The 27,237-nt window shown below is 31.0% G+C and overlaps 1 protein-coding gene across 4 annotated transcripts; it reads right to left on the reverse strand.

Moving 5' to 3' along the window:
• Positions 1–606: 606 nt before the first annotated feature.
• LOC107443233 (uncharacterized) lies at positions 607–26,632 on the reverse strand. Of its 4 annotated transcripts, none has more exons than XM_016057031.4 (5): positions 26,252–26,632; positions 9,067–9,321; positions 5,322–5,528; positions 4,205–4,336; positions 607–989 (listed from the first exon to the last, which is right to left on the reverse strand). In XM_016057031.4, exons 2-5 carry the CDS (start codon positions 9,295–9,297, stop codon positions 891–893), a joined length of 669 nt encoding a protein of 222 aa, XP_015912517.1. In that variant the 5' UTR covers positions 9,298–9,321; positions 26,252–26,632; the 3' UTR covers positions 607–890. The 4 variants fall into 4 exon arrangements, with proteins under 4 accessions (XP_015912517.1, XP_015912515.1, XP_015912518.1 ...); XM_016057029.4 differs by lacking the exon at positions 26,252–26,632 and adding an exon at positions 23,962–24,069 and having other exon boundaries at positions 766–989; XM_016057032.5 differs by lacking the exon at positions 26,252–26,632 and adding an exon at positions 16,777–16,908 and having other exon boundaries at positions 766–989.
• Positions 26,633–27,237: the final 605 nt, after the last annotated feature.

The raw sequence follows: 27,237 nt of genomic DNA on the forward strand, positions 1-27,237 counted from the left end.
TTCTAGACATGCTCTAAAAACGATTTTTTTTTCCTAGCTACTGAATAATTTTTTCTGTCACTTAGATAAAAAAATTAAACCCCATAGAACGTACTATTGAAAACAGTCAGGAAATAAATAAGCAGAAAAATATCATTTACTTTTGGATAATATACCAATTCTTTAGGAACAATAATTTTCTTGTGTTAACCTTAATAAAGTCCAAAAAGTGTACGTTTTTCATACCTTGGGCCAGTCTCAGTATTGTAGATTAGTCCTGTCCAAAAGGTATGTAACAGCCCGATTGACGTCTTACTCATAAGATGTAAAAATTTTGATGCTCTTAGTAAATATATGAATTTTTAAAGTAACCAATAAAGATTATTTACTTTTCCGCTTATTATTAACTTTATTTAATGCAGCTTACACAGGCTACTCAAAAACTAAGTTATAATAGCATAAACATCGAAATTCAATAAACTAAGTTAACAGAAATATATATTATTCAACAATTGACAACAAGGTCAGTGCCGTTCTGTAAATTAGACCAATTTTACTTACTTTCAAAAAAATCAAATGTTAATGGCAGAATTCGTACACAAAAAAAATTATTAATAGTCAAACGTATAGTGTAGTTCCCACAAAATGCTTTAATAAAAACTTTAACTAAGTCCAAAAGGAAAACACTCTTTAAATTAAATTTTTTGGGAAGAATTCTAAAAACATATATTAAGGTCCTTGACAATGGAACATCCTGCATATAAATAATAAAATATAATGACAAAATAAATAACTAGTCCCATTTATTTCAGTGACTTAACATAATACTTATTATCACAATTAATGAAATTTTGTATAATGACTTAGAATAAAACCGAAAAATATTTTTTTTTTCAATTTTCAAAAGAACACTAGACATTATAGCTTTCAGGTCGCTGAGAGATCTTGTGATACCCTAAAAAGCAGAGAGCACTCATTCCATACGACACGCAAGCCAGAAGACCAAGGACCTATAATAAAGCAAGAATTTAGTACACTGTTATAGTTTTCAATCTAAAATTATGGTAAAATAGCAGGTAGCAATTGGTCCATCCAATTAACCGTAAAGTTTACGGAAAGAACATTTTTACCTCTACGGTTTTGAAACTGTTTACAACTAGAATGGTTAAAAAACCATGAATCGGTCGGACTTTGAATCTGTTGTAAATAAATAAAATAATAGGCTTTTTTTGTGTTAAGCAGCTTTATATAATAGCGATCTATGCGTGGAGGAGAGTATCGTATTTCAATAACTCAGGGTCAGAAATTGGGGAGTGCAGGACATTCCCCTGGAGAAACTATTCATGTGGTGAAGGGAATAAAGAAAATACTGTGATGTGAACGCTGGGATTCGAACCACGATCTGTCGGTCATGATGCTCATAAAATAACCCTCTCGGCTATAATTTGTATCCAGCTGCTAGGAACTAAATAGCTTCATTAAATAGGTTTTAATTAGTGCGATAAAATTCGGTTTGTTCCGTATTTGGTGAAAGCTTAATAAATGGTATTTCTCACACTTGACAGTTTGAATACCATCTTAGTTATTTGACAGTTTTGTTTGCGTATGATAAAATATTAATTAAATAAATGAATATAATGAGCAATTTCTAATAGTGTAGTACCCTGTTTCAGAAATATTATTACTATAAAAAATCTAAGTATTTTATGTGTAAAAAAATGATTGAAAAAAATCATATAAGAAGTACCGGTACTTCAAACAAAAGGATAACTTGTAGTGTATCTAATTTTGCGAGAAAAAAATTTTAAAATATACTCATATATTTGAAATTGAAATTTCCTTTGAAACACAAAGTGTAAATCAGTTGTTGGCGACAATGCTAAACGTGCAGTACCTGTCTCTTATAAATGAAATAAAATATTATGTAAGCATAGCAAATAATAAAAGAGCAAGATTTAATATAAATATCGATTTTTCAATTTCGTAAAATAATATATTCGATTTACAATAGGGAATATTTCCCTATCGTATCTGTTTTCAACGATGTATAACTTTATATAACTTAATTGACAAAAAAGGAAATATATTAAAAAATAAAACACAAACACTAAATTGCTTACGAATCCATAGCTTCAATTAAATATTTGCTATTTTAAGTAAGTTTTTTAAGAATTCAGCTAGAAAAATCTTTAGAAAATTTCATTTTCTTTGTGGTCGTTAGCATTGTTCGTTTATGTTTGTAAACATGGTGATTTCTAATTTTTAACAATTCGAAATAAAGCCCTTAGAATAGAATTAAAATTGTGCGTGCATTTAAAAAAATTTCTACATTTGTCACAAATAAAGCATAAAATCCCATTAACCAAGAAGAAATTAAATATTGTTCATACATTAATGGAAGAAAACGTTAAAGATATTTTGAAAACATTCAAACTTGAACATGTTAGAATTTGGACTGCAAATAGAGAGAGAGAACATCATATTTATTATTCAGAGTACTAGAATTTAGCAAGGCGGTTTTTAATAGAGAGGATAGTCTGCAGACAAATTCTTAATGCTCATGCATATTCTAAAGTTGAATTTCTTTTCAATTTTAGCAAAATGGCAAATCAAATGTCAAGTTCTTCAACTATATAGAGTGAGTAAAATATAAAACATTACACCTTAAACAATTTTTGACTAAATTATCAGAGTTTTAACTACATTCATATTTTTATAATTTTTATTATTTGAGTAGATTACCATTGTCAAATGACTAAAATAATTACGCAATCAGGCACAAAAACGTACTTTCTCTCAATACATTTATACATCTTTATCGAAGAAAGTGGATTCTCGATCCCCCCCCCCTAAGATATGGGAATCCACTAACTGAAAAATATAGTTTTGCGAGTTTTCCTATAGGTCTTTAATTTAATAGCGTATATTAACATATCTTTGCCCAATAACCTAAAGAATGATACACGATTTGAAAAATTATTTTAAAAAGAGCAAAAGAAGAAAGAAATTTATCATTTACTCTGTTCTGGTAAGAAAACGAGTGGACTTGTTATCCCCATATTTCAGAATTAGTAACTAAACATGTCAACAGATGTCACTACCAATATCTAAATGATATTTTCTGAGAAATTATGAAACAAATGTTTGTTTTCCGTTGCCATTCCAACTGAAACATTTGCACTGACATCTGTTAATTTTTTCTTCAGACTGCATCACACTGTTGTTTCAAATGTTAGTTATTTTAAAAACTTCGTCTCATAATTTTTTTTCAGTTAGCAGCGCCCTTTATTGATAAACTTTGCAACTAATTTCGGTACTTGGCAAAAATCAATTTTCTGGTGATTCTGGAGAAGAGCGAAAAAGCTGAATAATTATATATCATCTTAATTGAGTGATTTTTCTTAATTGATATTTTAACTTTTCGGTCGTTTTATGGCACACCTAACAATATTTAATTTAATAATTGTTGGAAGAGTTGAGCATTATCAAATATATAATTTCGACATCCTCTTCATCTCTATCTTGATCTCAAACAAATTATATAATTTTTAAACAAAAAATAATCTAAAACTTAACTAAAATAGGTTAAATCATCCCGGAAAAGTAAAAATTCAAATTCAATTCAAGAATTTCTAAAATGCATCAAATTTTCTTTAAAAAATTTGATGCATTTTAGAAATTATTCAACTCATTAGATTCTTATTATTATCGAGCTCCTTTCTTTAAAATTGTTAGATTTGTTGTTGGCAAATGCCAAGCTTTGACTATCATACCATTAGCTTTCATACCATTAGCTTTCATACCATTAGCTTTCATACCATTTGCTTTATCATACCATTAGCTTACTTTTGAGACAGATCATTAAAATTTCTGAGTGCTTTGCACTTTTTAAAGTGTTAACCATGGAAAATTTACCAGAGTCACGTAAATAACACAAGGAAGAATCTATAAAATTAAATCGAATTAAGTAGGCAAACAAGCAATCATGCCCTGTCAAAAGTCTAAACCTTGCAACGGCTACAGATCTTGGAAGATCTGGGACAAGATCATCCGCATGAAGGAGTACACTCCATTGTGTTAGATTTTTATTATTTATTTGCCTAGTTTAAGGTTAAAAGATTTTGAGATTTTGGAAGATCGAGTAAAAAAAATACTTTTACAGTGTTTGTTTTTTATTTTATTCATTGATTCAAAGTATTCAATTGATGCATAAAACGAAACTCACCGCTGCAGCATTTATCGTTCCATAACCACGTTCATTCTCATATCTTGTACTGTTTCTGCTATAGACATTAGACAATAAATTGAGACTCGATACTAAGAAAAGGAACGAGTAAGCAACATAGTAAGTCAGCTCCTAAAGTAGGGGAAACAGTAACTGGTATAAAAACATAATGAAACATCACTTAAAGTACAGTTCAATTTTCAAAAACATTTTAGAAAATATTGATTTCGAAATGCGATTTCTTTATAAATTTTATAACAACAAACTATAACTGTAAGGTCTATTAACTTTTAAAACTTTTTCTGACAGTTTTTGTTTTACTCGGCCAAGTTAATTTCATTTATTTCATCTCATTATGAATCATAAATAGTTTTTTCTTTGCTCAGTATCTCGCGCACTCAAATTAGCAAATCTGAAATCATTTTCCAGATAGTTAACAATTCCTTTTTACTCAGATTTTTACCAAGCTTAGTTATTTGAACATGATTTTTATCAATGAGAATTTTCAGGTATAGAGCATACCAATATAAATTAACTAAGTTTAAATGATTTTCCAGAGAATCATTAACAGTTTATTCTTACAAAGCACAATCAGTTAACTTTAGATTTCCATCACATGGCTTATTAACAGTTCTTCATTACTTTATTCGGCCCTGGTTATTAAGTTATAAATTATTCCCTATTAATTAACAGCCTATTCTTAGCCATCCAATTTAAAAACTTCCACCTCACAATTTTTTAATGTTAATACAAAATATGATTATTAACTATGTTAACCCTTCAGGACTGATGGCAAAAGGAAAAAGTGCTTTTCCAGGCCCCCACTCTCCGAGATTAGATATACTAATGAAGAATATAGTACATATTGTACTATAATACTATACGTAACGAATACGAGAGTGCTGAACTGAGATCACGACCATGCGTTCTAAGGCCGTTAGAGTCAAAATGGCTCACTTCACCGAGAAACGAGAATCTCGCAATCATGGTCCTGAAGGGGTTAAACAAGAAAATAATAAAATAAAGTATCCCAATCAGGATAATACAAAGTCTGATTACAGGAGCTAAAGCAAGTAAATGAGTATATCTAGATCAAGATTTAATCTCTTCAACTTACGTAAATAGTTTTATACAACGCATTCGCTGATTTTTCTGAGAAGAAGCAACACATGACAAAAATAATGGATTGTATGAAGGCAGAGCAGCCAATTACAAATGCAAAGGTGTCGCTTGATTTGCAATAGAATCCAGGAAAAGAGGTTCCATCAGTAGTAGTATGTCGACATACATTAGTCAAAAGAGAGCACACTAGCAGGCTTAGAACCTAAAATTAATTATAGATGGATAGATATAAAAGGAATAATATTATCGTTAATTATAACATTATAAGAAAGAATCATATTATGGACAATTATCATAACTATCATTCATCACTACTATCACTATCACAACAACCGAACAATTATCACTACTTGTAATTTTAAGGAAATGCTATTTAGTTTTATGTCACTATTAAAACAGCACTTTTTTTCTTCTATAGTGCTGATTCACTAGAAGAAAATCCACTGACAGTTCAGAAAAATTTTAAGACAAGTTTAATTATAAAAATCATATTATTTTAGTTAACTGCAATAATTTCCGTATCTTTAAAACAACTTCAAAAATTTGGCGAGAACCGAGCATTGGACCTCTGGAAACTAAAAAATGTAAAGAAGAGATCAAACTCGAAGTGTGTTTTATATGGGAATATTTCTTGCATGGGAATATCTCCCAATTTTCTAAATAGCTGTTATTTCACCGACACTGCACTTTTTCTTTTGACTAACATAAAACCTTATTCCACGTCAAAGACATAGATATTAAAGTTATATCATTTTGTTCCTTAATTTATAGTTATTAAAAAATATTAAAGTATAGACTTTTACTTATAGGAAGCACACCTTTAAAGGATATTATTTTAACAACCACAAGCAAGATCTAATAGAAACTCTGCTTTTACAAATCGAGTATTAAGTGCTCTAAAGCTGTCTAATTTTTCTATTTTTATCATTCTTGTTCTAACTTTTTAAAGTGTCAGCAATGCTGTAATTGGGGTGGAACGTGGGAAACACCATTCCCCGGAATATTTGGTTTGCTGCAGTAAAAAAAAATATTTTTTTTTCCTTTTCATTTATTCTTTCTTTCCCCTTTATTATTTTTTTACGAAGTGAAACAAAAATTTCTGCTGAAAAGAAAATTTCCCTCTGACAGAAGTGTCAATTGTACTAATCATATTCAAAAGCGCGAGTGAGCTTTCAAATCTGATTGGCGCAATTTCTTAACTCGTCTGTAAACAGACGCAATGAGAATATAAGAATAGACCTATTAAAAAAATGTCATTTTGGAAATATTCATAATGCTTAAAACTTTGACGTAGCTGAAAAGCTAAGTAATAAACGTAAATACTTAAATTGAATTTACCAATGTTTAAGGAGAACAAAGTCTTTATACAAAGTTGTTTTAAGTTGATTTCATGTAGTTCGAAAATTTTTGAATATTAAATTAGATTATATTTCTTTATAACTCTATTTTACATATTTCATAATTTGGTAAGCAAGAAAACCAATCTAAGAGCAAATAATTATGGCCAAACAATAAAAAGGAGGGGCTCATAGAGATCACTTACTTTTTATTTAAATAAAGATAATTTTTAAGTAATTTACACAACTTATTACAGATGTGAACTTCTCTTGCTATTAAGCTCTAACAAAGCAAATCTGTGTCTTTTTTTGTGTGTATATGCGTAGATAAATATTTTCTACCTTCAAATTATCAAGACAAATAAGTAATGCATTGTACTTCTTAAGTCCTAATGACAAATTATGTACTCACTAATATTTTATAAAAATTTATATAGTTTATTATATTATACAATTATTTTATCAATAGCTTTAATGACTAACACACCAAAGATAAAAATATTGCAAATTGGTAGCAAATCCCCTCTTCGAAAATAAATAACTATTTTTTTTAATTAAAACTGCTCAATTAATTTAAACTGGTTGTTTTTAGCCACAAAAAATCGGTCAACTATGACATATACCCTATAGGAATTTGAGTTTCCCCAAATATTTTTTCCAACTACTGCACTGAGTATCGGAATTACTTCTTTTTTATGTAACAAATTATCTTTTTCTGAATCAAACGAGCGAGAGCGTCAATGTCAATTATATTGATGGTGATAAATCAGTCCTATTCAAGAATTCTTATTTCAATTAAAGATAAAATAAAACAAAAATCATTAAAAAAAATTTAAAAAATCTCTCTTACTTATTTATTTTTTACTAATATTTATTTACATGAATCTCAAGCATTTCAACACAAAGCCATAGGCTGTAGTCCAGTTTCCCAATGCTTCTAAACATTACAAAGAAAAACAGCTTGCGTTGCGCATGCAGAAATACGTTTATTGTCCATAATTTGTCATATAGAGTACAAATAGAATAGTTAGACCAATTTTATGAAGATGAGCATATTCAGACGACCGTATTTATCAATATTCGATAAAAGGCAACTGCTACGTGACAAAAAAAAATCTGAAACACCGGTGAGACAATCCGGGACTCTCTCCACTAGCTTCATTTGATATTTAAGTTGTTATAGTTGTAGTTAATTTACGTCGCACTACAGCTGCATAATGGATTATTGGAGACGGTCTGGGAAACATTCCTGAGGATGATCCGAAGGCATGCCATCACAATTTTTGATCCTCTTTAAAGGGGACAAACCTCCTTAGGGATATTTAAGAGACAAACCTACTTGAACTGTTTTATTAATAAATACTGTGAAAAAAATGAATAACCTGGTTTTTGCTTGATCAGAATTAGAACAATACTTCTATTTATTACTACTAGGGAGCACCGTGACAATTCAATCCTGACACAACAGTAACTTCACAATTCTAACTGCAATTTAAATATCAGGTTTATATCCAAGTATGAGGCCGCGATAGCCTGGTTGGCAGGGACTGAACTCACGCTCCTCAGAACGTAAGTTCGAATCCAGCCGGCCGAAGACTACTCGTGTAGTAAATGGTAACTGGTGCAAGTTAAATCTGGCGGGTTGTAAAGACCTCCATGTCCCCATAACAAATTATACCTCTGGGGGTACTGAATTGGAGATTGATCGTTGTCTAATTCATCGTTGTCAAAATTATGATCTATGAATGTATGAATTGATGCATGAATGGGTCCGCCCTGTAAATAGGTGTGACGTATGGGTCTGACAGAAGTTGAATTCTCGGCTGTAGATGGCGCCACTGGAAAACAAAAACACCCATTGCCTTAATGGCCTACGACGACAACAACAACATATCCAAGAATGTGTTTACAAAAGCAGTGCAAATAAAGTTGCTTAGCTGTTTATACACCTAGTTCATAAACCTAAGATTTAATACCATTTGTTTTTAAAATCACTATGTCTAATAATTGATGAACTAATAATTAGTTTCCTATCGAATATCTTTTCTGAGCACGATTGCACTGAAAAGGCCGAGTCATATGATATCCTTGACCAAGTCATATGACAGGCTGAACTTTTAATGTTTCAGTTATATGTGGGTCATTTTCAGGAAAACAGTCATTTTAAATTAAGTTAATGAAATCTAATAAAACTACAGGGAATTTAAATTCTTAATATTATTGCAATTTTTAATTATATTAAGATAAGAAAAATGATTTTAATTTATTAATGTGAAACAGTTAAGATTTTTTAAACATGAAAGAAACTAGACTTCGTACGCACGAAATGCGTGAATTTGTTGTTTAATATAGTATAAATTAGTGTCGCGATTCCTTAAAGAGAGAAATGATTTATGAACTTACCACCTGGCATATATTTAGTATTCCTCTCACACTTTTTAAGTAGCCGACATTAATATCAAAATTGTCAGCATACCAGTGCTTAAACTTCTCTCCAAAAGGTTGACGTTCTGTTGGAGGACCTGCTTCTGTTTGGGATGCCACGGTAATAGAATCTGCATGCTGAAGATCTTCAGATTCCTTTCCCGTGGATTCATCGGTAAGTGATTCATCAGAAGTTTTTTTCTCAGCCATAAGAAATGATGCTGCACCTTTATTCTGAAGAATATCGAAATTATTTTAACTTCTAGATTAAGAAATAGGTTTCAAACATTAAGATTCAAGGAGGATTTATACCGTAACTAAACACCAGACAATTTTTAAATGTAGACTTTGTAATTAGGATGCAAAATGATGGCTAGGATCATGAAAGAGAAAGCCGTTTAAAATAGTCGCATTTAATAAACACCCGTTTTTGAAATTAAGGAGGCATTAACCAAGAAAGGAATGCGAAAAACATTTGAAACTTTTTATAAGAGTCCAAACATATTTTTTGATTTTTATAAAAAGGTTAAATATGCAAGTCAGTGTCTGCGTTTTTGAACTGCTTATATACTGCTATTCGTAAAGCTTGAAAATCGTTAACGCACCTAATTAATTTCAAGATTAATGTGATCCGTAAAAGTGTTAAATCAAGGATTTTCCGAATTTTACCTAGGTTATGTGCACATAAAGTCTTCTGTATTGTTGAAGCTCATAAGTTCGTTTCTTTCATTTCCCATCACGATTCTTTGACATTGACATTGTGGAGGATTGTTTTAACTTAATTTAAAAAGTAGATCAGGTATACTTAATGATACGTATAAATGAAGCTAACCTACGTGAATGAAGCACAAATAATTTCACCAAAATGGTGGTTCTATAGTTTCCCTTCTGGAGGCAAGAACTTTCCTCCATACATTTTGCACTTCGTCATTGAGGAAGAAACAATTTTCGACACTGCGACACATTTTGAGTTGCAACACTGAATAATTTCTAAAAGACCCAACACTGGTCTACTTTTGTGTCGTTATTTGTGATTTATTTATGTTGGTTGGCTTCATTAACTTGATTCTTCAGATATCGACTTATAAATAATTTATTTTTCGATTTTTAAAGAATCAAGTTAAATGAAGCTAATCAGCATCTATGTTAATTTAAGTAAATTTTCGGGTTGAAATAGCCTGGCTGGTAGGGTGTTATGCCCATATCCAAAAAGGTCATGATTTCGATCCCCACCTATCGAAGATTACCTGTGTAGTAAATGGTGACTGATGCACGTTAAGGTCTGGTTTCTTAGGACAAACGCCTTATCTGAGCGTCAGCGGGACGTCAACGTCCCGCTGACGCAAAATACTGGTTTGTTAGCTCAAGACCTGGTTTCTTAGAACTAGCGCCTTATCTGGGCGTCAGCGGAAAGTTGACGTAGAGCTGACGCCAAAAAAATACTTTTTTGTTAGCTCAGCGTGAGCATTCGGTCCAACGCAGACATTATCTCTCATTGCGCATGCGTTAATAACGTAAAAAAATATTTATTTTGAATTTGTATTGATTTTGTTATTGTCGACCAGTGTTTTAGAGAACAAATAATGACTTTGTCCAACAAAAAACACATTACAGCTGAGTTAAATGAATTGTGCTATGTTTAATGAAGAAGCTACGTTTAATGTCAAAATCAAAATCTTGACTGATTTCAATGTTCTGTTGGATGTTGTCCGCCATTGCTTCTGTGGTTAACGTCACGTTGTAATCCAACTGCAGTTGAGTTTGACGGCAATTGTAGTTCAAGATGAGCGTTCGATGACGTATACTATCAAACTTACAAATGGACCAATCAGAGGTTAGCGCTGATTTCCAGCTGACGGCATCTTGTCCTAAGAAACCAGGCCTTTAAACTTCAATCATGTGGCTGGGATTGCCTACTTGATAGGGTATTAAACTCATGTCCAAGAGGTCATGAGTTTGTTCCCCGCCGGCTGAAGAATCTTTCAGTAGAAAATGGTGCCTGGTACACGAGAAATTTGTTGGGTCACAAAGTCCTCCAAGTTCCCATAACAAATCAATACCTCTGGGGTACTGAAATGGAGATTGGTGGTTCTCTGGTTCAGGTCAAAATCACGATTTGTGGATGAATAAATGGCTGGAGGAATGGGTCCACCCTTTAAAAATGAGCTATGACGCATATGTGAGGCTGAAGTCGTATTCTTGGCCATAGATGGAGCCACTGTAAGACAAGAAACGCACCCTCCACCTTAAATTCGCTTGGTTTCACTAAGCAGGCTTGCTGGTATTGGCAAGTGACATCGGAAACAACAACAAAGAAGTGTTTAGTTTAGACGGACGAGTGCTTAGTTGGAAATGTGTAAATTAACGAATGTCTAGAACGAAATGTGAGATTATCTAAGTATTATAATTTGCAAGATCATAATGGTAATATAAGTTCAGCAATTTAACAGTTTTTCCTAGTTAATCTGAATACTATCAAGATAATGTACTGAGTAATTGATTTATCTTTAGCGAAACACTTGCGTTCAGTTAAAATACCTAATGTATACCTTCCCAATCACAATAAATTTTACACATTAGTACCTACACGAAAACCATGTTTTCTTTCCACATAAGCACTCTTCCTAGCAATTTAAAAACGTGGTTCATCATCATAGTGCGATATTTCATATACAGTTAATCTGAAACCACTTTTTTGGAAGACACAATACACTATTACTTCTTTTGTATTTAATTCGTTACAATGCAAAACATATGTACTAATTGTATTTTTGGTAAAAATTAAGTTTCAAATATCATTGTATAAGTTGCTTTTTAATCTTCATTCAGTTTTCTTAAGAATAATAATTTAATTTTCTTAATGAAAATATATGTCAACATGCTTTGTAACACAATATGACATCTTATTTTCCCTTTTACACACGTTTCGTTTAAGAAAAAGCCAGCTTAATCTACCCCTAGAGTATTCATTTGTTAAAAAACTCTTTTTAACATGTATTTATCTCAATATGGAACCAGAATACAACTGGAAAAAAATCATAATTTCCGTAATTGACTAATATTTTTCAAAATCTCTTTATTCTTTTAGCCTAAAAGTAAAGTTCGCCAAAACTTCGCAGTACTGTCGCATTTTAATTTTTTAAAATTTTGTTCAAAATAAATCAATTATTATTGCCTTCAAAATCTAAAAACAGAGCTCCTGTTAATATACGCTTTAGTATAGAGTTGTACTAAAAACATTCTCGAAAACAAAGTATTTAATAATATTTATACAGTACTCTGGCAGTAGTGTTTCATTCGTATGTTATTATTTTTATATATTTCTGTAACAATGATGATTTTAAAAAATGACGTTTTATTCAAAGTGCCTTATTTGAAGTATCATACTTAAACAAAAATCTAAATAATCTCATAGTACACACTCAATTGTTACTAAGATTTAAAAAAATAAAATTATTTTCACGCATGCGTCAGAAAATATGGAACAAATTATCTGGCAGTATTGTAACAGGTAAAAACTTTGCTAAATTTTGTTTAATAATTATGGTGTGTAGCTAAAGCTAATATTTATGCAGATTAAATAAGCCTTTTTCTACTATTAAGATAAGACTTTTTATTCGTTTTGAAGCAAGAAAGTATGGAAATATTGTATTTTTTCCAAATAGAACTTACCAGCTACTATGGTACTCAAATCAAATATGATGCAGAAAAAATAACATATTAATCAATTACAACATCAATAGGGAAAAAAAACTGCCGTAAATTTAAATTTTTAATATGTCGAGAATAACTACTTACCAAGAGATTCATTCAGAAACTCAAGAATTGTCAAATACATATATAAATTCGACATTTAACATCAAAACACTTTTCTAAAAAACTTATATTCTTTAATAAATTTTAATCACTTATGCTAGCCTAGCGTTATTGAATTAAATAAATCGCTGTTTATCAAAACAATGTGAGCTACAAGTTAGAATCATTTTCGTGACATCAGCGAATATTCTGTGACGTCACGAATTAAAAAAATATTAGGAATACTGACCAACGCGATTTTTTGATTAAACGATTTCGCTCCAAATTAGCCGTAAGAAAAATGCAACTATCTCCAAATAAAGTTTAAGCACTTTTTAGCGGAAATGCAATTGTTTCTCATCTTTTGATATTCTTTTGATATTTTTAGTGGTACTTAACGATTTTAACATAGTCTGAAATTTAATTCTAGATCACGTGGTACAACAATGGGATACGTAGAGGTGATGTAGTGTAGGTATATCGACCCAGATTGGTTGTTGAAGCATGGCATTTGTTTATGTTAGCAACAGTTCTTTTCATTCTATTTCGAGTAAGCCAAGCCACTCGAGCATCCATTTTCTTAAGTAACACATTCTATATTCTTTCGCAAAGATTACTTCAGATAAGTTTCAATTATTTCCCTATATATATCTTACTTAACACAAAGACAGGCATAAAATCATGTAGAACATAAACAATCTAATTATGCATCGAAGTAGCCAGGTACACAAAACAAAAATATATCACTGTTTCAATAAAATACATAAACAAATAATGAACCAAAGTTAAGAAAAGACGTAGACAAGAAAGAAGTATATTTCAACAAATTTGATGAGCGATAGGGCACTGTATTTAATTCACTTCACGTTAATTAATATTCTAACTTATGTGGAGAAATTTAGCTACACTTTAAAAATTCATTTTGTTTATAAACAGTCAGCTGGTGCAGACGTCATTGGTTAAATGTGTGGGACTCCGTAATCTCCTTCTTCTTGAAGTGCAAGTACCCAATAAGGTACTATATTTTAAGACAAGAAAAACTTGGCGGAGTTGTAGAAACTACGGTACAAAATATTTTGCCAACGAACTATTTTTTTTCCTCCATCGCTATAAATTAAAATAGAAAATAATTTTTTCGAAATATATACTTGGCAAAGTAAAATGTTACTACTTGATTTGTACGGCGACCACAATTAAAACGATGCCAAGAATAACGCCAAGCTAGAATTATTCGCTTTTAGTTTGAGGCTTCCATGTCTCCGTGATTGCTTTCAATCATAAATCATAGGGCTTGTCTTTCCCATAGGATTTTCACCATATGAATTCCGCAAGATAAGACTCTAGAAGATGACGAACCGTGCTTCTTTTTTTCTAAGGTGAAAAGATGCTTTTTTTTTGTTGACGACTTTTCACATTGCATTTCCACAAGCTTTCATTCACATAGAGTTTAATTTCGTGACCATTTGCACACATTCGATATCGGGATAGTTACTCCTTTTCCTGGAAAAACGGAACGGCATCTTCTTCATTCCTCGGTAAATTAAAAATCATCAACATTTTTTTTCAATGTTTAAATGTAAAAAAAAATTAGTTACTATGTTATGTGATTTGATTGCAAAGCCTAAATGGAACTAAAAGTGAAAGTGGTTACTCTTAGTTTGGCTACTTTGGCGGGTTTTATTTCATGATTTGGCGATTTAATGCGTTTGCCGTCGAAATCAAATAGTATCAGTAAAATATATTATTGAGAATTTTTTAATAAGAGTAACTTAAAACAACTTTTTGTTTTAATTTTAATTTAACTAATAAATTACAAAATATTCATCGGATTTAATAATGACTCGCAAGAGATATGTCTAATTCTTTAAACACAATACTAGAAAAAAGCCGGAAATTATGATTTGAGCTAGAAATAATTAGACGATAAAAGCACATTCCTCAATTCTGGGCTTATTTTCTAACAAGAAAAACAAAGGTCTTAAGAATAAGTTATTAAGATTAGATAAAAGTACAACTTTTATTATACTAAAATACGACTTTTTTAAAATTCGATTTCTCAAGAACTATTTAATAAAAAATAATAAATATTTATTAAAATTTATCTTTTGCATGGAGCAATCATTGGGCAAACGAATTTTATAATTGTGGGCAAAAAATTGTCAATTCGCCTTAAAAGTTATCGAGATATGGGGAAATACGAAAAAAGTAAAATTAACATTAAGGGGTCCAAACTTTCGATCGTTCTCCTGGTGAAACTATGGGGACCATATTTCACAGATTGCGGCTACCTCTCATATCTTGCGGGTCAGAAATCTGAATTCGTCGAAAAAAAGTTATGTTTAGGAATCATTAAGATTGAATTCTAGAACGTAAAGATCCGATCAAAAAGTTATTTAGGGTAATGCATTTTTATTTTATTTCTTTGGGTGCACTATGCATTTACAGATTATACACTGGGAAACAATTTTTTTTTGTTTTTTCTACCAGGAGATTTTTAACAAATCTTATATACCTTCGTATCACTGATTTCAAATCGGTTTCTCACTCCAAGTTAAACTTTTTTAATGACTTCTTAATTCATTTTTCGTCGCAATGTTAAAATTTAAAAATGTTATATATAGCAAGAGTCAAACAAATGGTGCGACAAACTTCTGGGGGACTCACATCAGGAATAAAATTTCATAGTTTATTCGCTTGGCTCTAAACAGGTCATGGAAGGGAAGCGCCCTTAGCCGCATTTGACGACATTTCCTAGCATGGGATCCTATGCATTTATAAGCCTGATGAATGTTCCCTCTGAAGTGACCCTAGAAATTTGCCCTAACATTTATGCTACCCCCTGCTATGTATGACTTTTCCAGACTTGTATTTTTCAACAAAAAATAGACTAAAATGTCAGCTTAAAAATAATCTATGTAGCTTCAAAAGCTAAACTAGTTTCAGATTATAAATCCCCATACCCGAATTAACCCTTTAGTGGGCCATTTATTTCTGGTAAAGGTAAATTAATTTCTGGGATTGAAATTCATATAAGAATAGTAATTGATATAAGGAAAGAAAACTAATTTAGCTTATAAAAATTAATTTAAATTTTAATGCTATTTTTTTTGGTGGTAAGTATATTTACCACGACCTATTAGGAACTTATTGATTTTTATTTTTATTTATTTATAAAATAAATTTCAGAAATGGTGCAAACTTCAGAAGGAATTATGCATTTTATAACTTTTATACTTTTTCTTATATTAAAAAATGGTTGCCAATTTTATTCAAGCGCACTTCAAGAAAGCTGAAGTTATTAACAAATGGAAACCTAAATTAAGAGTGGAAGAAAAGTTAACATGGACTTTAAAAATTGATGGTAAGTATTCTTACCACGGCTTTAGAAAGGGTTAAGCAAGATCTAGTATTTGTATAAATGCAGAAATACCAATTTTCTCCGCTTTGTAATAAAATATTTTCTAATGGTACCGAAACTTATCTTTCGTTTAGTTTTTTTTCTTACTTTAAGTAATTTTTTCAGTAATACATATCGAGAAAAATTATCATATGAAATAACACTTCTTTATTGCTGTAATCTCGCGGTGACATTGTTAAAAGTAAACGTGATATACCTTTTTCTACAAGTTTTATTATTTAACTCTCTACCAATTTATTTTAAATTTTGCAGAAAGCGGAGCAGTTGGCATACCCCAACATTATTATTTATGTTTCTTCAAAAAGTATTACGGCTATCATAATATTATAATGCATATTTTGTTTATTTCAATACTATTATGGCACCCTATATATAAATAGCAGCTTATTTTCAGAAAGCTGCAATAAATAAAAATGACAAATACATAATAAGTGAACTTTTCCCTAATTGAAAATAATTCAAGGTTTTTTACGAACCTTTCATGATATTAACTATGTTGGCCCATGATCACATCGCAGACATTAATTAGACAATCAATATTTTAAAAACAGAAATAATGGTTGGTTGACTAAACAAAACGTAATGAGAGCAATAAGAAAATGATGTTTTGTAAAGAACAAATGAAGTTCCATGCGTCAGAATTCGTAAAATCGAAGCAAAGTGATACGGGATATCTTGAGCTTTCAGTTCGAAAAAAAATTGCAACGAGATACGGCGACCCGTGTATGTTACATCATCGTTACGTTTACGCCCTACGTACGGCAGACGTAAGCAAAAAGTTTGCCTCGTTTCTTGTACACACATTTTGAAAATTGCGCATTCATAAAAAAATAATAACACTTTAAATGAAATAAATAAAAAATATTAAAATAAGTAATTAATAAAATAGTAAAATAAATAATTAACCCTTTATGAGCCAACATCCTCGAATCATTTTCTCGCAATTAATGAAAAGAATTGGAAATCAAAGATAAATCGGAAGTCGTCACGGAGAAATCTTCAGAGGAAGGCATTGGCTCACATTGGGCTGTGTGCCCAACTATGATGATGATGAGCCAACGTCCCTATGAACTTCTTTGAAAAATTATAGAGACTGTATGGTGGCCCGATGGCTGAGTGGTATCACTCATGCCATTGGTCCTTGGTTTGATCCTAGGTTGACTCAGGTTGACTCAGCTTTTTATCCCTTCAGTGGGTTAAAATGAGTAGCAAGCATGCGTGGGGACTAAACAATGGGGGTTCCGCGTTCGGCTGACCTCCCAACCGGAGCGTCTACTCTTTAACCTCAGTGTCCAAGGTCAAGAAAACTGAAATGGGCACAGTAGGCCTTGGCCCTCTATGGCCTGTCGCGCCATTGAGTTTAATTTGTATGGTAACTCAATCGTAAAATTTATCTTGGAAACACAAGACATTTGCGTTTACTATAATATTAATCACATAAACATCAATGTCTTAATCTGAAATAAGATCAATACGGCATTTTAAAATTTAAGTGGTAACCAACACAGAAAGCATCAGATTATTTTAACTATAAAAGCATCATCACTCTTTGCAGAAAAATGCTTTTTTTGCATCTTTACCAAACGCTGCCTTTTTGCAACAACAGAATGGAAAGCATTATGATTGAAGAATATATTGAATGCAGCTGCTTTTATTTATAATTTAATACATTTGTCAAATAAACTCTTTGGCAAAACAATATTAAATATGATTTTTTTAAAGAAAAGGACAAATGCTTCCCAGTGCAACGTAACACAAAATAGCAAAATAGAGCTCAGAGCTGAAAAATTTACAAATTATCTCGAGCTGTAGTTTGATATTCGGATCCAGTTTAGCACAATCTATTATGTTTTTTTTCTGATTTTTAAAAAAAAAAACGATTGTCTGTTTTAAATTGAAGGAAGAAATTGTGTATTTGTTTTGAAAAAAAATTTATGGAATGTCATGTTTTTTGTTGTGACAGTGCACCAAATAATGTCATAAATACAGTGGTAATGAAAACTTTAACCCTTTCGCGCCGACTGTCACAAATACGTGACAGCAAAAAACCGTATCAATCAGGGTAAGAAGATAAAACTGGTAATCAAAGTATTTCTTTAGCAGTTTATTTGTGGGGGAAGATATAATTTTTTGATTTATTTAATTCACCATTACTTTGTTCAAAATAAAACTATTTAGTTATACTTTGAATTAACATTGATTATATATATGATTAAACTAACAATAATTAAAATAAAAGCAAAGTAAGTCTGTCAAATTAGTAACGACTACATTTAAGTTACCGTTTTTTATTTAATTGCAACTTGATTCTGATTTTGTACGAATGCTTTTCTGAATCACCCGTCCCCAAGGAGTTAATCTATATGGTAAAATTATTTGGTACATTGACAAGTAAAAGTCATTAATTACTGTAGATAAAATACTTTTGCCATAATGTCAAAAATTTTAAATACTTAGAAGCTCAACGCCTGGCTGAAGGCTAGACGGAAAAGAGGAAAAGCTGGTTGTAAAATCATTTCAATTTTAACTTATTTTCGGGATGTGTAAATCTATTTTCTTCTAAACTCTTCAACATTATCTACTTTTTCTCAGGAAGCATTTTCTCTTATAAGCATTTTTATATATATACTATTGTACAAAAAATTCCGGTAGATACTGAAATGTAATGCTTCTCGAAAAATTTTTTGGAATGAAATGCTTTTCGTACCATTTTTTGCTCTTTTCCGTCTTGGTATATACAGAGAGTCCAACTTGCTCCACTTTGTAAAAAAGTATTATCTAGTGGTAACGAAATTTAAGTTATACTTAATTTAGTATTTTTCATTGTGAGTTATTTTTTCACCACTACGTATCAAAAATTCGAAGTATCTGATGAAATTCTATTTCATTACAATTATCAAAATGACACTTCTAAAAAGTAGGTGTAATTATTCTCATTCTACAAGTTTTACTATTTAATTCGCTACCAAAGCGTTTACAGAAAGCGGAGCACTTGGCATTTCTCTATATGTAGGCTCTTAGCCTAGGCTCAACCCCGTGCTAGATTCGCTTGCCATTCCCTGTAATCGCTTCTCATTCAATATTGTTTATTCTTCCCTTAAACGTCAATATTTTATACAAACAGAGATGCCAACATGCTCCGAACAGCGGATAAATAAATATTTTCGAGTGATAATTTTATTATGTATGATTCTTGGTTTAGTTAATTTAATTTAAAAGGTTTTTACTCACCACTACTTCTAAATAATTCAAAGGTTTATGAAATACGTCATTCTATAACTGTTACACGCGTTGAACCTCCGAAAAGGTTAAAAAAAATTAACCGAGATTCTACAAATTTTAATTTGTAATTCTCTTCCGTTTTTTAAAAAATTTTGTCAAATACGGAGCAGTTGACGTCTCTGCGAAAACAAAAACTATTTTATTCTCAAAATAAATAATTATTGTAGCTTTATGTTAAAACATTTTGTCAAAGTGGTAATTGTATCGAAATAGGATTTGAAATTACCTGGATATGAAAATTAATCATCTGAACTTGAAAAAACACATTGTGTGACTCACTAAAAAAAAAAAAAATGAGAAATTATTTTACTCGTTGTCAAAACGTATAACGATTCAAATAGAGAACGGTTCGTATCGCTTTTTATTAGTTTTCTTTTTCTTTTTAAAAATTTCACTATAAATAATTAGATTTATATCTGGCAGCATATAGTCATTTTTTTTGCTGCTATTTTTGTTTGACATCTACAAGAGCGCGCGAGCTCTTAAAATAAAACAATAAAGATCTCGTAAGGAAAAAACAAATTTTTATAACAATGGATAAACAGAAAATATTTAAAGCTAAACAGCTAAAAACAATCACGAAAAAGCACAGAAATCTGCAATAACTTTCTATCAAATTGAGACTGCTAAACAAAAATTTTCGTTAAGATCACAAATAGATATGGCTTTTCAACACATCAAATTTTAACTCCGTAGTTGCATTTCAACAGGCTACAGATCAACCAGACACTATTTTTTCTTACAAGTGAAACAGTTGATAATTTTCAAACTAGTAGTTGAATCTTAATTTTTTTTATTTCGTTTTATTTCGTAATTTCTAGTTTTAAAGTCTTATAAATTTTGTGCAGCAACATAAAGCAAACAAAAAGATAAGAAATTCGAAAAAAGGCACTTAAAATTGCAGCAACTTTCGAAGAAATTAGAATTTCGAAAATAACTCTGTGTTAAGTTCATAAACAAATCTGACCCTTTCACCATACCAAAATTCAATAATAAAGTTTCATTCCTGCTGGCGGTAGAGTGGCCCGTATGATGTTTTTTCTACAAGTTTAATAGTTACTATTTCTCGATCTAATTATCAAATGGTAAAGTTTTTTACTCCATGTATATATTTTAATAGGTAATTTTATGTTTCTAAATTTTTTAGCTTTTACGCAGAAGAACAAAATGTAACGTTAAGTTGACGTTGTACACGAATCGCTAAATTGAACAGCGACAGCCCTCACGATTTTTTATTATAGAGAAATTTTCACAAGAGTAATATTTAGAAAAAAGTGACTTAGATTAATAAAATAAATGAGAACTGTAAATCTTTAGGGAGGGTGATGTAAGCGAAGCAAGCAATATTTTTTAACTGAACATAATCAGATTTTGAGGGGGGGATTTTATTGCGGCGAGAAACAAAGAGGATTGCTATACAGTCATGAAGGTTCGTTAGTGGCATGGAACAGGGGCTCTGATGCTAACTTATATTGATGCTAATATTGATGCCAGAGCCGTGATGGTTCAGAGGATAAAGCGTTCACCTGCCAATGAGGTGAGCCGGGTTCGAATCCCGGCGATACGAATTCAGCATCCGGTTTACACCGACCATAGTGCTGACGTAAAATATCCTCAATGGGAGACGGATCATGGATTAGAATGTTTACAGACGAGCCCAAAAATTGCCCTATCAGATTTGAAAGCTCACTTGTGCTTTCGAATATAATTAATACAATCGGCACTTTTGCGAGAGTGAAATTTTTTTTACCAGAAATGAGCAGAAAGTTTCGTTTTACTTCGTAAAAGAAATAATAAAGAGAGAAAGAAAGAACGGATGAAAAGGGGAAAAAATGAGTTTGAAATTTTTTTCGAATATTTTTTTTTTTTTCACTACAGCAAACCAAGTATTTTGGGGAATGGTGTTCCCCGCCAACTGCAGCACCTTAGTTATTGCATTTCTGGTGTAAAAACCATAATTCTGGTAATAAAAACGTGATACATTGTTGCCCTGTTACGGTTGGGTATAGAATAAAAAAGAATGAAAAGCTGCTAACAAGCAAGTGATAACAATTTAAAAAAGGAAAAAACTAAAAATTAATGGCCGGATGAAAAATATAGTGGTACATTTTTGAAGTGGTGTTGCAAATTTTACAACCCAGAAGGAATATTAATTTTTTAAAAAGTTCCAGAAGATAACAAATATATTTTACAAAAGACATACCTCCTCTCCATAGAAGCTATCCAGACCTAGGATGAAAACAAAAAACCATGGCTAGTGAAAATGAAGTAGTCCAGTTCTTTTTTTTTTTACTAAAACATTGGTGTTTATTGGATCTTTATTAGGCAGACATCTAAAAATTACCACAGCGATGCACAACATCTTATGGCACAACGTCTAGCAAATATGGTAACTAGTGGTAGCTGGAGCTGCAGATCGAACTATTTTCAAAAAAGGAACAGCTGCCGATATTTTCGGGACTTTCCTTTGACAGATTAAAACAGCATTGCAATAAAGCTAGAACTGGCTGTGAAGGAGCCCATCAATGGCGGTGTCTGGGTAGCGGATCATATTAAAAGCAGGAGATATCCCAAGCATAAAGCTAGAAATAACTGTGAAGGAGTCCATCAATGGCGGTGTCTGGGCAGCGGATCATATTAAAAGCAGGAGATTCATCAGGAAATTACTTAGTAGACATTAATCAGAGAAAAAGAAAAGCACAGCAGATTGACTTGCCAACATGGCGGTAGACGGGACGCCATCCCAAAAGATGTTCTCTTCCTCAAAAAAGAGGAAGGGGGGAAAAAAACGTCCTGCCAGGGAGCAGCGTGACGTTGGGGTGATGAAAGATTTTGAATGCCCCGGTCATCTTTCGCGCGCTCTTTTTATAAGAGCAAAAACTTAAAAGTTGAAGTTGTAGTACATGTTGTGCAAGTTAAAGTTAAATTATCTAAAAATTACGAGTTGAGACGAAAAAATTGATTATACGTTAAAAGTTACGGTTGAGAAACACAACATACACGCGGAGATGAAAGATGCCGACAACCAGTGCGAATTCTCAGAAACGAAAAGGGTGGAATGTTCTAGAAGAAAAGGGGGTTTGCAAGGAGCTGGTAAGGAATTTTAGGGGGAGAATGTCCAAATTGCACCTAAAGCTTAAGGGGCTAAAGAAAGATGATGAAATAAAAAAATGTATTATAAAATTATAAATTAAGTCGAAAGAATTAGTATTTTGATTTAAAAAAAAACAGGATATTTAGAAAATTAGGCTGTGACCTAATGTCACAATTGTATATTTAAATCATTCATTTACCGTTCATATGGAAATGGCTTACAAGAAATTCCAGTTTCCAAAATTATAGTTCTTATTACCAAATATTTAATAAAAAATTCAAAACTGAAAAGTAAAAACTGAACTAATGATTTTATGCCATAATCTAAGAAATCATGATAAAATTATCAAATTTTGCCACTTTTACTAAATTTTATCACTATATTTTATGGTTAATTTAACCAAAATCATTGGCAAAATGCTTCGGTAAAAAATCAGGTAAAAAATCGGTAAAAATATTTGTTGTTCCCGTAGAGCCGAAAATTTAACCATATTCCTGTAAATACACAAGTGGGCGACCTTTGTGCTAAAATACAAACTAAGGGCAACCTTCATCAGTGCAACAGAAAGAAATGAGAGAAAATAGGGTAAATATAATGCCCTTTGAGCATCCGAAACAGCTGTCTGTATTTTACAAATATTTTTGTGCTCTTTAACGTTGTTTGCCTTAGTTCATATTCCTGTAGTTTTGAACATATTTATTTTTCGAAGTGTATGTAAAAGAATGTTATCGACTCGCAGGATTCGAAAGAAACACGGATATTTATATTGAGTCAAATGCATTTGCAATTGCTGACAAAGGTTCATCGTGAACAGGGCTCCCACTGTCTGGAAAAATTTTCAAAGTGTTAGCAAAAGTGACATATATCTAGATGTTTTAAGCAATCAATAAATATTTAATTTACTACAGATATACGTGGGTACAAAAAATAACTGAAGAAAAATTTCACGATTCACAAATGAAAGATACATTTAAACATTTTTCAATAGTCTTGAAAAATATTAGTTACCACTCATTAATTTTTTCCAAGTCGTGAGAACCCTGGTGAAGTAATTAATAATAAGGCAAATATTTAAGTAGAAACTATAAAGCGTTAAAAGCAGGAAATATCTGTAAAACTTTACTCTTTGAGTACAAGTTTCTTTTCTGTTGTATTCAGCATAGTTTATTTTAATCATTACAACTACCTGAAACTATTTAGGGAGTTATGAATCGCATTTCATAATAAAGTAAACAAATTCTATGTATGCCATAAAAAAATTAAGTAATATTATTATTAGAATTACCTATTTTCACCTCTCATGACGTAACTTCCATATCCGTAGTAAATTACTTCCCGGTTGAAAATAATACCTAAAACGAGAATCTTCTGCTGTATTTCTACATTAGATTCGTTTCGTAATCCTTTAGATAGTAAATTAATCATGATTACGAAATAATTCTCGAAATAGACTTTAAATAAAACTACCAAAGAACATTACATCATTCTGTAGTAATTACTTTAGTTTTAAGAAATGGAATTGTAAAATGAGTTGATCGCAAATTTAGTGTATATCAAATATAAGACTTAAAAGAAAAATATTTTTAAATATTTATTTTTTTTTATTTGTAAAAAACTGCATAAACAAAATAGTATATTAACAGTCGTAGAGAAGGGGGAATATTGTTTCTCTTGTCTAAGACTGTTAAAATTTTGATTGGTGACTGTTAAAAATGACAAGATAGTCTAAAAAAAGCCTCTTTTTTTAAGAGTTTATTAATAGCGTAATAATTAATAACACAGAAAAAGTCCGTTATAACTGCAATTCACAATAGTTTACGGAATTGTCATTATATTGAACTTATCTTTATAAACAAAAATACATATTTAATGTAAAAATTGCAATTAAGAAAAGAATAAATGATAAAATAGTCTAATTTATTTCTTCTCTATTTATTTTGAACAAATATTTTGTTTTAAAATACACATCTGCTGTAAACTGCTTTGTCTACAGTTGTAGACGGGACTAGAAACTTTTTGCAAGATGCAAGAAAAGAAATAAAGTGCAATAGCTTTTGACGTCATTTATAATGCAGAAAGTTGATTTAAATAATACACTGTCAAGAAGATAAATAAAAAAGCATGGTAGTTTAGTGAATAACAAGAGATGTACTTTTTTTATTTTTCAATAAAAATGAGTCCTAAAAATAGCAGAAGAATATTTCTTTTGCCTAGAGGCAAATAAATTAACCAATAGTCCCTCTAATATATTTGCCTTATAAAAATTAAGAGTTAGTATTGGAAGAAGAAAATAAGGTAGAATGATATTAGCTTTGTATTATTTTGCATTGACACCAGAAAACAATTAGGAAAAGTTTACTATTTTTCCCTTTCTGTTATAATATTGCTCGTTTGAACAAGAGGGGGAAAAAATTTTACCACAAAAAAAAAGATTGCGCCGCAATAATTTTTAATTCGTTATAAAAAAAAATTTCTTTAATGTAAGTATTTCGACTGTACACAAAGAAACAAAATTCTGGTAAAATTATCGTACTGTATGGTCGTGAGATTTGTGGTAAAAAAATCATAATTTTGATTAAGGAAACCAAAATATACGGTATTAAAATCCTTCGTTAGGTAATTTTACCGTTCATACGGTAACGGTTTACCGGAAATTCTGGTTATCAAAATTACAGTTCTTATTATCACAACTTTAGTAAAGATATTCAAAACTGAAAAGTATTATTTTGTCGAATAAATGGTTTTTATGCAGTGTTCCAAGATATTATGATAAAATTACCAGATCTTACCTCTTCCCCAAATTTTATCACAAATTATAAAACCATATTTTATGGTTAATTTTCGCCAAATCATAAGCAAAGACCTTCTATAAAAATTCTCAAGCTTTCTGGGGTTTCCATAGAGCCAAAAACACATCAAATTTTACTATATTCTGGTAGTTTTGACTATATGTTTTTTTCACAATATAGCTTGCAAACTTATCGTAACATGCGGTACTCGTTACTTCGAGCATCACACATATTATTGTTCATATTATTCTAAATATTTTGGATTATAAAAGAAATATTATATGGTATACCATTCATTTGTGAATTTTTCCTTTCATATGGTGACGGTTTACTGGAAATTCTGGTTTTCAAAATTATAGTTCTTATTGTCATAAATTTAGTAAAAAATACAGAACTGAAAAGTATATATTTAACCGAATAAATGTTTTATGCCATGCTCGTAATTATCGTGATAAAATTACCATATTTTACCTTATTTTCCCAAATTTGATCACATATTATAAAATCATATTTTATAGTTGATTTTCTCGAAATCATAACCAATGACCCTCGGTAAAAATTCTCGAGCTTTTTTGAGTTTCCATATAACCAGAAACACATTGAATTTCACAATAATCTAGAAGTTTTGACTACATGTTTTTTTCATAGTATAGCTCGAAAACTTTTCTTAACATGCCGTACTGATTATTTCGAGCTTCACACTTGTTATTGTTTATATCATTCTAAATACTTTGAATTATAAATGAAATATGAGGTGCGTTTAAAAGAAGTTTGGAAACAAAATACCTTTATTCTCCCTCAGGACATTAGTAGGTCATAAATGTACTCTTGACATCATTGATAAAGCTGAGAGTACTATAAGTTTCTTCTAATGCGGATGTCATGCGTCTTCAACGAGTGCAAAATAAAATAGGAACAGGCTATGTTTATATACAACGAAGATATCCATGATAATTCTCACCGATGCGATATCCATCGGCTATCTCGAATCAGCGTCGGTCGTAGCAACTTAATATTGTTTATCGTCACATTTAAGAATCAATCATGTTTATCATTGGTTCAAGTTTGAAGCAAAACTTCATGTTTATCCACTTTAACATATGAATTCGGAACAGGGTTTTCCCATATACCCGACAGCTCGTAACAGACTAAATCTGCACCAGTTACTTGGGTTTTCAGCAACAAGCCGTCTTTCCATGGATCTCTTTCAACGCATGCGCACAGCTACATTTTTAATTTGCATTTCTCCTGAGATATTTCACTAAACTTTTTAGAATCACCTACAATCTACATTGTAGTTTGGATATTCAGTATTAGTAAACGCTTTTGTGAATGTAACACTGTGGTTTTTAGGGGAAATTTTGTAGACTTCTCCGTTGCCTAGCAACTGAAAAGAGTTTGATTCTCAAGGGTTGCTAAGCAAAGGACTTGTTTGAGAAAATATTTCCCTTCGCACTGAGGACATTAGTTAACAGCGCACTCGATATCTTCAGATGTTTCTTTTTTTAATTTGCAGGATTCAATAGCATTAAAATTAATAACTTTTTAACATTCATTACCAAATACTTACATGGTATTTGGTTAATTTATTTGACAGTCTTTAAATTACTAAATGATTGTTTAAAATTAATACCTTAATCACTATTACTACACAATAGTTTTGATTTTCGGAACAATACATTATTACAGGAAAGCCAAGAAAATTTTTGATGAACAACATGGCAGTCTGCTTCAATGTAAAAAAAATTGGTGTAAAAAAATTGCTACAGATA

Source organism: Parasteatoda tepidariorum, chromosome 4 (genome assembly GCF_982258835.1).
Source record: "Parasteatoda tepidariorum strain Cologne lab strain chromosome 4, Ptep-v5.0, whole genome shotgun sequence".
Taxonomy (NCBI): Eukaryota; Metazoa; Arthropoda; class Arachnida; order Araneae; family Theridiidae; genus Parasteatoda; species Parasteatoda tepidariorum.

Excerpts from the sequence above, each read along its gene's own strand:
- LOC107443233 (XM_016057028.4), bottom strand. Across the intron at positions 5,529-9,066 it reads TACTAAATATATGCCAGGTG|GTTCTAAGCCTGCTAGTGTG; the intron begins GTAAGTTCATAA and ends AATTAATTTTAG. Across the intron at positions 4,337-5,321 it reads CGTTGTATAAAACTATTTAC|GAGCTGACTTACTATGTTGC; the intron begins GTAAGTTGAAGA and ends CCCCTACTTTAG.